This window comes from Leptodactylus fuscus, chromosome 1, assembly GCF_031893055.1.
Source record: "Leptodactylus fuscus isolate aLepFus1 chromosome 1, aLepFus1.hap2, whole genome shotgun sequence".
NCBI classification, from domain to species: Eukaryota; Metazoa; Chordata; class Amphibia; order Anura; family Leptodactylidae; genus Leptodactylus; species Leptodactylus fuscus.
Genome location: NC_134265.1, coordinates 193,452,030 through 193,467,158, shown reverse-complemented (window position 1 = coordinate 193,467,158; position 15,129 = coordinate 193,452,030). Strand labels below are relative to the sequence as shown.

The following is a 15,129-nucleotide window of genomic DNA, read 5'->3' as shown; positions in this document are numbered from 1 at the left end:
GACAGTAAGCAGTAATCTAGAAAACCATGAGGAATTGATACAGAAAGTATATTGTAAAACTGGAGAACTTTTCATCATACAACTTGTATGATGTCTTGTAACCCTTTCCCAATCCACTGCTGCAAAGAGTTGTCTCTGATCACAGGCATTTGATACCGATTTCCACCCCTCTCAACCGAACAAGTTAAAGAGGACCTTTTATGTCCTCATGAAAGTGTGGTTTTCTATTCTGCTAGAAAGCAGACAGCACACTTTTGACTTTCCCAGTATGAGCCCCAGTGCTGGAGATATCAGTCCCCATAGCTTCAGCACGATATGTCCTCACTGTCAGAAGGGCATTCCTCATAGCTCGGCATTATCGCTGGGCTTTAAGGAATGCTCTCCCTGATAGTACCCGTCCATAGACTTTTACTGGGGGACTTTCCTCATAGCTTAGTGTCATTGCTGGGTGGTAAAAACGCCCCCTCTGACAGTACATTGCTATGTTAGAGTACAGTCAAGGTTATATACCTTAAAGGTAGACCTCATGAAAGAAAATGACAGTGTGTAAGGGGCACAACTTGTTTATTCTTTTATGGATCTTTGACATTTTAGATTTTTTTTAGTCATAGGATTAAAAGTTAATTTTTACAAAATATTGTTGGATGTTGGAATTTTATTAAAGACTTTCAAGATTATATTTTATTTTTCGGAGTCAAGGGAATTTTTTTCCGTGCAGTACCTCAAATGTGGAGTTATTCAGCTTGTTGGTACTGGGTGATCAATGAGAAAACTCTTTTTTGTTTTTGTATTTATTAAGCCCTCATATGACTTTGTAAACAGAAAAATAACAAAGTTATGGGGTTTGGAAGGCAGGGAGTCAAACATAGAAATCAAAAAATTTTGGGGGCAGGAAGGGGTTAAAAACCAGAGCTGACCAAGGCGCTATTTTCCTGGCAACACATAGGTGCAACCATTTTGGGAGGATCATTAGGCCCCGTAACAAGGTCCAATGCAGTGATAGCTTAGAGGCGATTGAAGCTAAGGCCCTACGTATCTGACTGCACCTTAAAAGCTTTGAGGGAAAATGCATCATGGTTTTTCCCGCTGCACTTTTTACAGAAAGTCCACAGAGTTTTCCTGTGCGGACTTTGAGCTATCAATTATAACTATAGGGAAAATGCCAGCATTTCCGTCGGTATAATTGACATGCTTTGATTTACAAAAGCGCAATGGTTTTTGATATCGCAGCATGTTCGATACTGATATTTTTCTACAATATGTGAATGGGATCTCAGAATCCCAACCACTTTGCAGTTACTGTAGAATGCTGCAGCAAAACTGCAGCATTTATGTTACATGGAGCTCCTGATCTGAAGGCTCCCAGGCTTGTCTATCATACACTTGTATCAGTAGGTCTTTGGAGTATAGGAGAAAATCCACACAAACACGGGGAAAACATAGAAACTCCTTGCAGATGTTGTCCATGGCAGGATTCGAGCCCAGGACTCCAGTACTGCAAAGCTGCAGTGCTAACCACTGAGCCACTGTGTTGCCCCTATAAAAATATTTTCTATATGGTGAACACTGTGGGGGGCGATTCAACAGTGCCAAAACACTGTTTTTTCATTATTTTGCCTCACCTAAAAATTTGGATAAAAAGCTATCAAAGCACTAGACATTCCCAAAATTAATTTCAATAAAAAGTACAACTGGCCCAGGAAGAAGCCATGCCTTATGTATCTCCGAACATGGAAATATTAGAGGGAGTCTATCATAGGTTTAGTTGAAATTAAAAATACCAATCTTCATGTAGCCTTTAGAAAGTCTATTGTATGCCTGCTCTTGTAAGAAGGAAGCAAAGAAGAGGGGAGAGAAGGCGTCAACTATAATCAAGAAGGGTATGTCGATGTAGATCCAGGCAGATGACGCGGGAGCACAGGGGGAACACCCTCAGTGCTCTGTGAACACTAATTTACATAAGATGAAACCAGATTTTTTGTGAAACCACCAACAAAATAATTGAACCAAAAGGTACTCCTATAATAGCCTTTTTAAAGGCTACATAAAGATAGGATTAGTTAAAATTCAAAAATACCATTGATAGACCTTTTATTTTTAAGGGGTTAAAAATAAATATTTGTATATGCAAATTTGGTATCCCATTGACCCATAGAAGACAGTTGTGCAGGTGTTCATTTTGGCTGCACAGTGAATGCTGTAAAAACAAAGCTTTTACCAGTATATCAAATGAAACAATAAATGGTACCACTGTGATGTTCAATTTGTTCCGCAAAAATGTAAGCTCTCATGCGGCTTTATGAATGGAAAAATAAAAAAGTTATGGCTTTTGGAAGGCATAGAGTCAAAAATTATAATTGGTAAATGCCTGTGTTGGGAAGGGGTTATCATTGGTCTGAAACTGGACAACGTGTGAGATCTGATGAGCAGCTTGGCCCTGTAAAGTTATAATCGTTTGAAATGTACTTGTGCAATATACAAATTTACCTTAGCTACTCTTGGGGTGCAAAGATCCAGATTGGATTCATCAAGCAGTTATGCCAGCTGTACTAGTTCACATGACTGGAGAAGCAGGTGCTATTTTGGGAGGTTTCAGCTGACTTCAGAATCCAGGAGGAGGTCAATCAAGGTAAAAATTTAAGATAAAATTGAAAACCCTGCTGGAGCATTTTAAACTGTTATAACTTTGCTTTTTCAATATCAGCCATCTTATTCAGGCATGATAGGAAATGTGATTAAAGGGATTCTACCATTAAAACCCTTTTTTTGTGTGGATAAGACGTCGGAATAGCCTTTAGAAAGGCTATTCGTCTCTTACCTTTAGATGTGATCTCCGCCACGCCGTTCCTTAGAAATACCAGTTTTTACCGGTATTCAAATTAGATCTCTCGCAGCGATGGGGGCGGGCCCCAGCGCTGGAAATGCGATGGGGGCATCCCCACTGCTGCTCGAGAACACGATCCTGCGACGCCTGTATCTTCGGCTGGATCCTCCCCTTATTTCATCGTCTTTCTTCGGCACCTGCGCAGTTGGCTCTGCCAGTGAGACACTAGTAGAGCTGACTGCGCGTAGTTCCGAGGCCGCAATTGCGTGCATGCACAGTTGGCTCTACTAGTGTCTCACTGGCAGAGCCAACTGCGCAGGCGTCGGAGGTGCCGAAGAAAGACGACGAAAGAAGGGGAGGATCCAGCCGAAGATAGAGGCGTCGCAGGATCGTGTCCTCAAGCAGCAGTGGGGGATGCCCCCATCGCATTTCCAGCGCTGGGGCCCTCCCCCATCGCTGTGAGAGAGCTAATTTGCATACCAGTATTTCTAAGGAACGGCGCGGCAGAGATCACATCTAAAGGTAAGAGACGAATAGCCTTTCTAAAGGCTATTCCGACGTCTTATCCACAAAATAAAGGGTTTTAATGATAGAATCCCTTTAAATAATGCTACAATATTTAACAGACTTCTGACAGGTTCCCGTTAACTTTTTGCAGAGGTAAAAGGTTGCTAAAACTATAATGTCCAGACCTGGTATGATAAACCAGAAATAATGTACAGTATTTCTTGCTGAGAGCTTTCCCATCATTGGCAGTCTTAACCACACATGCACTGCTTCGCTGATGGCAGAGATAAGTTAAACAGGACATGTTTTGATCTCAGTCGTTCTGTAGTTTTGCTTGAGAATTTCTTTTCAACTTGCACCCAAGATCTGATCGTTGCACAAAGACCTCAACAAAATAGCAGTTTCAGTGTTGATCAGTACCTGATGTAAAACACATTACATCTACATTACAAAACTATAAATTTCCAGGTAATGTGTTTTTTTTTCTCTTTATAATACTAAATCTCTTAACTAGTGGTTAGCTCAATAACTGCCCACATCTGAGCAACCGTTCCTTTCTCTGCTATCTTCTGCTGAAGGTTCACCACTGTCAATTTTAGATGGCACAAACCCCAAATAATTTGAGTGCACAACAGAAATTCCCACCAGGTCAGCCAGAATCTTTGTCTGAGGTCAACAGGGAGTCATACCTATTTGCATCTAAAACCGCCAGGCCCATATCTATCATTGGAAGCACTACAAAATCTGCCTCTCTCAAAGCTCTCACAAACATTTTCATCAAATGTGGATTTCTCCTTCTAGACTTCTGTAGGTATATATAGTCTAGCCCTGGAGACCTCTCATTTGCCATGCCTCCTGCTATTAAGTTTCTCTAAAGTGATCAACCCTTCCAAAGCCTCTTTATTAGCCTCCTAACGTAGGCCTGGTTCACATCTGCGTTCGGGCCATTCCGTTCCCCTCTCTGCATGGAAAATGTGTAGAGAAGAGTCCTACAAGCAGCACTTTTCTCTTAACCTTTTTTCGTGCGGGAACCGAGCTGAAACCACAAGGACCCCATTATAGTCTGTGGGATCTATGGGTTTCCTAAGGTAATCGCTTTTTTATGCAGATTAGGTTTCTGCTCAGGGGGTCCCCAAGCGGACCCCTGAATTGAAACCCATGCGCAGATTGAAACCGGGCCTCTATGTGAAAATACTCCATAACTCCTGAGAGCAATAGCCTACCCTAAGGGGAATATAGTCTTGAATAGAAGTGCTAGATTAGCCACAGGGCAGCATTTGTACTAGTTTGTATTTTATCTCCGTCCCCTTAATATGATGGACATGTATTTTTCAAACTAGAAATCCTTGCTAAAAAGTCTGCATCTTATAGTTCTAGGTCAGGGGGGCCCAGCAGTGACACAACCCTTGACCACTTTCTTCTACTGTCTTGTCCAGTTTCAGAAAACCCCCTTAACGAAGCACTGATAAAGCACTTTGTCTAATTTCACAGAGAGCTGTGCAGCTGCATGTCTCTCTCCCTCACTGCCCTACAGAAGAGAAGAAATGACCCTTGCCATAGAGCAGCATTTGTTGTCTGTTTCCATACTGGGACCGCAGTTGTTAGCTGTCCAGACCTCCACAATGACAGTGGTTGAGAGAATCATAAACCTCATGACTACTGCTCTTGTAGCATTACTACATTGCAATAGCGGCAGCAGGGATCAGTAGTACTCCCTGCTAGCTGAACAGGAGTAACCTGACTGTACTCCTGTGAAGACAGTAGAGACAATTACTGATCCCTGCTGCCCCTATTAGGGCTAAAGGGCTGCAGTTTGGATGGGAAGTTTTTCCCGGCAACTGTGTGATGACAGAAGCTGTGTATTATTACTTATTCATATTAGTCATCTGCAGTGGGGAAAATAAGTATCTGATACTCTGGCGATTTTGCAAGTTTTCCCACCTACAAAGAATGGAGAGGTCTGTAATTTTTATAATAGATATACTTAAACTGTGAGAGAATCTAAAAAAAAAAATCCAGAAAATCATATTGTGATATGATTTTTTAACAATTAAATTGCATTTTATTGCATGAAATAAGTATTTGACCATCTACCAACCAGCGAGAATTCTGGCTGTCACAGACCTGTCAGTTTTTCCTACTCTGCATTCATTACCTGTATTAATTGCACCTGTTTGAGCTCATTACCTGTATAAAAGACTCCTGTCCACACACTCAATCACACTCCAACCTCTCCACCATGGCCAAGACCAAAGAATTGTCTAAGGACACCAAGGACAAAATTGTAGACCTTCACAAGTCTGGGAAGGGCTACAGGACAATAGGCAAGTAGTTTGGTGAGAAGGAACAACTGTTGGCGCAATTATTAGAAAATGGAAGAAACACAAGATGATTGTCAATCATCCCCAGTCTGGGACTCCATGCAAGATCTCACCTCGTGGGGTAAGGATGATTGTGAGAAAGCTCAGGAATCTGCCGAGAACTACATGGGAGGACCTGGTCAATGACCCGAAGAGAGCTGGGACAACATTCTTCAAGATTATCGTTAGATTGCACGTGAGGTCCCCCTCCTCACGCGAGCACATATGCAGGCCAATAACCATCTGGATGATCCAGAGAAGGCATGGGAGAAGGTCATGTGGTCATTTGAAACCAAGATAGAACTTTTTAGTATCAACTCCACTCACCGTTTTTGGAGGAAGAAGAAGGATGAGTACAACCTCCAACAAAACCGTTCCCTTCTGAGAAACCTGGGGGTTCTTTTCTGTGAATGGGACAGGACAACCTGCACAGTATTGAAGGAAGGATGGATGGGGCCATGTATCGTGAGATTTTGGCCAGCAACCTCCTTCCCTCAGTAAGAGCACTGAAGATGGACTGTGGCTGAGTCTTCCAGCATGATGAATGACCAGAAACACACAGCCAGGGCAATTAAGGAGTGGCTCCCTAAGGAGCATTTTGAAGGTCCCCGTGTGGCCTAGCGACTCTCCACTCCTGAACCCAGTTAAAATCTTTGGAGGGAGCTGAAACTCTATGTAGCCCAGCGACAAGCTGAGAGAGAAGAGGCAGAACATCAGGCTGCTGCTGCAGAATATCAGGCGTGAGTGTGAGTTCCAGTTCCAGTGCCTGGGTGCAAACAGAGTAGCAACTCTACCCAGACCCAAGTCCAGCATATCCATATTCAGAGGTCTTGCCTGGAGAACTATCCTGTTATGGAGAAGGGTAGGGACTTGGATCTTTTTCTGTGGAGGTTTGAAAAGACCTGCCAGCAATACCATTTGCTCTGTGAGCAGTGGACACAGTATTTAACCCCAGGTCTGAAATGCAACGTCCTGGAAGTTTTTGCTGACCTGCCTCCTGAGTTGGATAGGGACTATTGCCAATAAAGAGGCCCTAATCAAAAAGTACAACCTCACCCCAGAGGTGTACCGCTAAATATTCCACAGTATACAGCAGAAGACCACAAGCAGCTATGCAGATGTTGTGTGCAGCTTATGGACTACCTTTCGGCAATGGATCAGAGGTTTTTCTGTTACCACCATTGAGCTCCTTGAGGATCTTATGATTAAAGACCAATTCCTCCATTTTTACCTTCTGGATGTCCAGCAGTTGGTATCTGAACAGGAAACTACAACAGCAGCACAGATTGCAGATTCCTATGTGGCCAACAGGATGCCATAATCCAAGGGTGGAACAGCACTTCAGAGATCCCCAAGCTGCAAGCCAGGAATTCACCACAGCCTCCTGTCTTCAAGCTGGGAGAGACCATTCCTGTGGGGAATACCCCAGCTCAGTGGGATTTGCAGAAATGTTTTGGGTGTAACAAGGTGGGCTATGTAAGGTCTGCTTGCCCAGAGAGGCAGTAGTAACATCTACTCATTCAGTAATGATGTTCTCCTCTGAAGACATAATTTGCAGCACCACATGCAAACTGTGAGAGAGGGAGGTAAAGTCACTAAGGGATTAAGATACTTCCCTGCAATTTGTTTTCTGGTCCGACCAGAAATGATAGACTCTGAGGACACTATTCCTAGAAAGACTTTACATGTAACGGTAGTGACTGGATGCCATCCAGAAGTACCCGTGGCCAAGTTTCATATGAACTGGGGTGCTGGTAGTGAGATTAGAGAAGAGAGGAGTGTCAAATGCATTGGCATTGATGTATTGTTGGGGAATGATTTGGAGAAAATGATTTCTGTGTATGCGCCCAATGTACCACCACCAACCACACAATTACATGGTGTAATGAGCATAGTCCCAAGCGATAGTGTGTCTGAAAGTGAGGACAGGGTGACAGTAGTACAATTAACTGTGCCAGAACCGGAGGTGTCGCAAAATGAGGAAGCTAAGGGTGAGGTGAACAATCCACTGGAAGTCTCCCTGCTAGTGGTTAATGCTGGAGGTAACATGAGACTGCCAGGATGGTCCTGGGGTTTTGAGTGTCGATCTAGGAGATGCCGGCAAGGAAGAGGACCCAGAGCACTACTATGCAGAAGGGGTAACTGCTGAATACAAGTTAAATAATGCCCAGAAATAGTGTTATTCCTCATATACAAACACACAACAGGTATGAATGGTTGCATGTAATACGTGTCAAGAAGGATCCCGCTGAGACTAAGTAGTCTGATTCAAGGTGCGTTTAATTAAAGGTGGAAAACACACAATGTATGGTGTAAGTGTAAACGTTTTCGGCCTAAATTGGCTTTCCTCAGACTCAAGTATGACGTCTCACAACCTATTCGGGTATAGACGTGAATATACTCAGAGATAAGCACAGAACTGACATACCATGGTATTACATGCAACCAGTGGTTGCATGTAATGGTTATAGAGCAAACTCTCAAATTAGCATTGCACAGTAAGGCTAGGAATATTGGAAACATCAGGACTCCCTTGTAACCATTTGATGAAACCTTGCTTTTGTGAGGGTGTGAACCTATAGGGCGCTATAGAGCGGCCCAAAACAGGGTTAAAAGGGACTCTGACCACACATAGCTGAGAAAGTGGCTCAACTCCAGAGGGAATGCACACAGCAAGAGAGTGCTGTTAGTGGCCTGCTGGGAGCAGGTGCACTGTGGACCAGTTGGAGACGAACAGGAGGTCTATCCCAAGAAGGCTGGATTCCAGAAGGAGCCCACTCCAGAGAGGAAAGTGGACTAGTTAGAGACAGACAGGCGGTCTGTCCCAAGAGGACTGGATTCCATAAAGGACTTGGTTAAGCTCAGTGTGAGCCGGACTGGTGAGACAAAACCTCAGAGTATCTTGCCCCAAAAGATTAGTCAGGGTTCAAGAAGTGAGGTACTGCCCTGTGTGTGGGCTAGGCTGTTTGCTGTTTTGTTCCTGTTGTAAGCTGAATAAAGCCACATTTTGGATTGTACCACCTGATCTGCTGTTTATTTGGCACCCAGCGCCACCAACACCTCTGTAAATCCAGGAACACCACTTTCCTTTGAGGCTAAATTACCCCCAATTGTCACACTTTATAAATATTATACTTGGATCTGTCACTAGTAAACCACATAGTCTGATCTTTCAGGGTTCCCAGAAGGTGTTTAGTATCCTAACAGTTTGAACTTTGAAATAATACATAGGTCTTTCCTTGTGGCTTTGCAGCTGAAAAATGCTCATTGATCTGAGTCACATTTTTACCTGAATCTCCTGTCATTGTAATATGTTATCAATGTGGGCATGTTAGAAATTAAAGCGTAACTAAACTTCCGTACAACGTTTGATTTTCTTTTGGTATTTGTGCCATTAATACATTTTTGCGGGACGACGATCCAGGTTACAAAATATACAAGAGGTCCTATCCCTGTCTTATTTTGCGGCCTTTGCTTCCATGGCTACTGTTCGTTTAATGAAAAGAACCATGTAAGCACGGCCTGTGCACGGGTGGCACACAGGGAACATCCATGTGTGCCACCGGTGCTTTTCATTCACGGCCGGCCTGTTACAGCACAGTCGTCTGCAAGCAGCCTAAAACAGACCTGCATATGTTCGCAGCTTCACTTTGACCAGTGTGTAGGGGAACAGGCGCAGCTGACAGTCTGCAGGGAGGGGAGAATTTTTTTTCTCTCCTGTCCCTGTAATGTAAATCATACTTTAACTATTTAATCCCTTAGATGCTGCCATCAGAGAAAAAAACGTAAAAAGGTTTTTTTTTTCCTAAAAAACCCCCCAAAAAACCCACACACAATTAATGTTACCACAGCTGTAACAACCTCAAAAATAAAATTAGTACTTAATTTAATCCACATGATAAATGCTATAACCTTTAACATTTAGATGCCTGAATTGATGTTTTCCTATCAAAAGCAAAAAGCAATAAAAACTAATCAAAAACTCGTATGTACTCACAAAAAGTTCTCATAAAGCTATCTTGATATAAAATTTTTAAAAAATTAAAGTGGGTTTGCAAAGATGGGTAAAATTTTACTGGTTTAAGGGTTAAAATGCACATAAGGCACTAGTTATGTGCCAGCTATATTTATTTGAGCCATAAATTTTAAAATCTGCAGAAAAAGAAAATGACATTTATGGGAGGGTTATTGCATTTTAACCCCTAGACGGTGCTAATTTGGCTACTTATGTAGCTCTGTCTTGTACCCCATGCTCCAGTTACGGTTGTCAAAGTGAAATAGCTGTGATTTCTAACTGTCGAACATTGATGCATCTCCATGCTGCGTGTATTGTCCTGAAGTTACACTTTGACAAGGGAAGCATTTAGGACTTTTATCATTTTATCAACACTTTTATCAACAAAATGTAACTCTTTATGGTAACCAAAGTGAAGTGTAAGAGCCTTCTAAGGGCTAGTTCAGACATGAACAAAGGGGCGGATTTTGACAGCGGATTTCACTTCAAAATCCGCCCCTTTACAATGGTGGTCTATGTAGACCACCAGGCTTTTTTTTTTTCCGCTAGCGGCGGGCTGCCGCTAGCGGAGAAAAGAAAGGACATGTCCTTTCTTCAGGCCCCCGGCAGCTCCCTCCTATGTTGGCTCATTCATTTAAGCCGACAGCAGAGGGTTAATCCGCGACAGCAATGGTCGTGGCAGGCGGGTTTTGACAAGAGAGAGACGCGGCTCACCGCGTCTCTCTCCGTGTCAAAACCCGCGCGGGCAGTTCACGTGTGAACTGACCCTAATATACATTGTGCAAACAGAACTTACTCTCTGAAAAACTATATAAATGTGTAGCCCATGTGATCAGAAGAACTAGAAAATCAAATTGTAATATGTTTATATGCAATAGTACAAATTTCATGTTTTTGTGTTTTGGGGTTTTTTTTGTTTTTTTTAATACAAAAATATTGATTAGTGTTTACCACTAACATTAAGTACAATGTGTCATGAAAAAACAGTCTCAATATCACTTGTGTAAGTTAGTGTCTCAAGGTTATTGCCATATAAAGCGACACATGTTGGTTTTGAAAAATGAGGCCTGGTCCTTGAGGGGCTAACAAATATAGCTAATTATTTCAAGCCTTATGTGTCTTGAAAAATCATGGTAAAAATAGCTAAGATATGAAAAACCATTAAAAAAGATGTTGCTCTGTAAAGCAATGCATATAAAAGTTCTAAATTTGGTCTGAGCATTGGGGCATTAATGACACTTGGTCCTGGAAGGGTTAGGGTATGTTCACACAGCATTTTTTTGCAGGCGGATTTAGACGTGGAATCCGCCTCTAAATCCACCTGCAAAAATGGCTCCCATTGACTTAAAGGGGAGCCGCTTGCTTTTTCTTTCCGCTAGCTAGTGGCGGAAAAAATAAAAGAAGCGATATGATCTGTCTCACCGTGGATTACACGGCTGAGTCATCCCCTGCGTCCGCAGCTCGAAACACGTCCCTCTTTAGGTCCATTCATCCGGACCTAATCAGGAGCAGGATGCCGCAACGAGATGCTGATACACTGCATCGGCATTCTGTCGCGGCTAGCTGCGCCAAAAAAAAACACACAGCAGAAAACTTTTCCGCCGTGTGAACGAGCCTTCAATGTGACTGTTAGAGGATTAAAAGGAGTTTACATGCTTCCCAAGCATAATTAACTGTCACCACTGTCTTACAGAACAATTGCAATGGTACAACATGTCTTTATGTAGGTCACTTTTGTAGATCTGGATAAAAACAACTTTTGAAGTCTTATGCAAAAGAGGCAGTTGGTGCACTGTCAAAAGGAAGCATTGCTCTTACTGCACAAGTAGGAGGATCAACTCTCACTGTACAGGGTGGCTAAGACAGATGGTGGCAGTCTAAGTGGCAAGAGCAGTGCTTCCATGACTGAAGGGCATGCAGAACTTTTTCTTCCTTCAGAAAAGTATAAAAACATGACAAAAGAAAGTTTCCATCATGTTTTTTCTTATATGGGAGAGAATGCAGATGGACATTGGGAGGAGGGGGCTCTGTCTGCATCTGTCTTTTAATGTCCACTGCACTTATCGTGTGATAGATGAGGGCAACAGACTTTAAATAACGGTAGTATAAAGCAACCATAAGGGTGCAGCCTGACAAATGAAAAGTTGAATGCAGTTGGTTCACACTATACAGACTCCCTCATATTTTATTTAAGCAGGTAATATCTGACATCTGATTGAAATTGGGATATGTCTTTAGAGGAAATTTGTGATTGAGCTGTCCTATTTTATACTGGAATTTTAACATCTTCTTTCTTAAACTTCTGTAATTATAGCACCATACTTCAGATCCCTTTGCTGCCACTTTCCCAAGTTCAGGATTTTCTGAGGACCCATTTAAAAACAAGCATGACATGCCAGCACTGCCCCCAAAGAGGAGTGTCCCGCCACGGCCAAAGCCTCCAAGTGGTAAGTTGTTAAAGGGAATGTGTTACAAAAGTAATTACATTTTTATTTATTTTGTTACATTTTTAAAACTGTTTTGTGTTAATTTATTTCCTACAAGTATGGAAATATTAAAAATAAAATAATTTTTAATGTTTTCCTGGTTTGGCTGCCAAGGAGAACACATCCCATAATTGCAGCAAGGTGAACTAGTTAAAAGGAGCCTTATTCAATCTTGCTGTAAATGTGGGAGGTACACTTTCTCTACTAGTGACCACATTCGACACCCCTTCCATTTCCTGACTGTGTGTAAGGGGAGGGCTGGTGATGTCTACTTAATTCTTTTACTTGTATAGCGCCAACATAGTCCAGTGTGCTTTACAGACATTGTCAGTTACTGTCCCATATAGGCTCACAAAATAAAAAAATCTCATGATAAAAAAAATAAATTGTTACACATCTCCTTTAAAGATATATCTGCATGCTGCTCTATGGAAAGATGAGCCACATTAGAGCATGTTGTATTTGCACATTGCTGCTCTGTGAAAATAGATCCGTACTTTTTCTTTTTGTCATTACCTAATAGATAAGAACTACTACTTAGTATGTTATGAATCATTGCCACATTCAAAAAATTCATGGGCATTTCCAGAATGCTAAGCGGTACTTGTAAAATAGTTGATAATGCTGCTAACTTGACCTCTCTACTAAAACATTATTCCTAAATAACTTAAATTAAAAGATTCTCCTGATTAATTCAAGTAGTATATCAGTATTACTAGGACTAATGGAAAGCTCATAAGGAAGTCATCTTGGATCTTTGTGTAGGTCATGGCAATGAAATGCTTAAAAAGTGACTTAACTATTACAAAAAAGAAAACTGTTATAACAATTATCATGTCACTCTGTTGAAGCATGACATTTTTCTCGTAAAAGTTCCTTTTTTCCAATTTTATTTTATTTTTTCTGCCTGTGTAATAGTTCATGTTTGAGTTGTTTGTCTTTCTCCTACTGTACTATAGCTGCATCCTGTCGGTTCCCCGGTCCATTTCCCTCCTCCATACTGGCTGGAGAGAGAGACTAAGGCTGGAGGGGGGCGAGTTGAGTTGTTTTTATTTTGGGACCTGTAGCACCTACAACCACAGTTCTTGTACCATTGTAAATACTATACAAATGGAGAAGCCAACTGAAGACTCATTCAGGAGCTACAAATCCTGAGAGAGTCTGCTGCCCTATGATGTTCCAGATGCAGCTATAGTTGCCTTTAGGCTACATGCAGTGTCACATCATCCACGAGGCGTCTCATGGAATAAACCAGGGGGTGGTATTGTTTTTTAGTTGGCCGCTGCTTAATGTATTACTGCTTTAGTTAGCAGCCCATAATTTACTCACCTATCCACGCTCCTGTCCAGGCCAGCCTCTGCTGACACTTTTAGGTGGCGCTGCACTTAATTCAATGTTGAAGAATGCAAGGACACTGGCATTCTTCAGTGTTCGCTAAAGCATACGGTGAACAATGTTAAAAGAAAAACAAAAGTTGAAGAATTGCCTCTCTCTTTTGCAACCCCCAATATCCCCCATCCTCAGAAAAACCAATAATAAAAGTAGCAGGAAAAAAATCAAATTCGCTCCTACAACTCGCACAGCTGCATAACTCTGTAAGGACTTATGTATATAGTGTGAGAAGGTGACAGGCAGAGTGCTGGACGGTCACTACATTTTCCCCAGGTTTCCTCCGTATGTTGGGTCCGGGCTGGCTTTTTGGGAATGCCTCAGCATAGCTGGGAGAGCCTGACTTATCAGTGGCCCATAAGAGGATGCAATACATGCACTTAAAAACAGATCCTGGGAGATAGAGAAGGTGCCAAGATCTGTCCAAGAGTCTGGTGAGCTCTGAGTCTTATTTAGTTTTTTGCTTGTGTGACTGAAGCAAGCCACAACGTATAGATAATGCTGGATTCCTGTTTAGTTAGACGCTCAGGCGAGCAGGATTTTTGTTTACCGTTTGTTGCTGACGTAAGGTTTATTTCATTCTGCTGCTTTAATAAATGAAATAGACTAAAAACCTGTTTACACCAGATGTGTCCCTGTCTGACTGGGTTTGCATTGCTGCTGCTACCAAGTCATTTGGCGGTCAGCATCCGGTTAAAGAAGCACTAAACCCAGAATCCAAGCAAAGAAGAAACAAAAATGACTACTTCTCAATATCACCTGAATTTTCTTGCTCTTCTTTTGTCTTATATCACAATTACAGAGCATGAAAATTAAATTTGAAAAGCAGTGTATGTGTATGTAGCAGCCACGTTTTCCCCACCCCCCTCCTTCTAATGGTAGTGCACTTAATCCAGGAAGTTTAGGAGGAGAATTGGTCAAATTTCTCTATGTCAACGTACTTTAATTATTTAATAACGTGCCAGATATGCTTTTTAGAATGCCAGGAAAGGTGGGTAATATAAATGGTAATGGAGACTACGTAATCAAAATCTTAGTGAACCTCCCTCCTTGCTCTGTGTCTGTGTCATGCTAACAAGATGTGAACGAGCCCTTATCAGTATGTATGGCATCTGTAATACAATGGTTAAACAGAAGAATTGGAATGAGGTGACCATTGACAGTGTTTGGAATGCATTGCAGTACAAGCTCATACTTTGTCAAATTTCTGGGGGAATTATCTATCCTTATAAACTATCTTTTCCTTGGCTATTATTTTGCTAAGATGAGATCTCCTTTGCGAGATTGAAGGAGGGCAGTCCACCGCATCACAACATCCTTCCTGTCCAGGAATAGTGTTTCCCGAAGGAGAATCCTGATGTGATGAGGCCATAGTGCAGGGGTGGGCAACTGCAGGTACGTGTGCCAGGAGTCTCTAAGGGGGCAACACTTGGGCACCCAATGGTTTCAATGGCCCCGTGGGCCGCACATTGCCCAGGTCTGATCTAGATGCTAATGGATTAATAGTGGGATGAGTCAAGCTACCCAAGAGGACAATTTCAGTAGGGG

At 42.1% G+C, this 15,129-nt stretch overlaps 1 protein-coding gene and 1 pseudogene across 4 annotated transcripts in view; both read left to right on the top strand.

Moving 5' to 3' along the window:
* The window catches only part of EPS15L1 (epidermal growth factor receptor pathway substrate 15 like 1), a 155,378-nt gene that overhangs the window by 90,036 nt on the left and 50,213 nt on the right, over nt 1-15,129 (top strand). For all 4 annotated transcript variants that reach the window (XM_075281212.1, XM_075281204.1, XM_075281225.1 and 1 more), the window contains one exon: nt 12,021-12,153. In XM_075281212.1, the coding sequence (XP_075137313.1) occupies nt 12,021-12,153 (133 nt within the window). The remainder of the gene's footprint in view (nt 1-12,020; nt 12,154-15,129) is intronic.
* Nucleotides 5,917-7,840, top strand: LOC142189613 (uncharacterized; annotated as a pseudogene).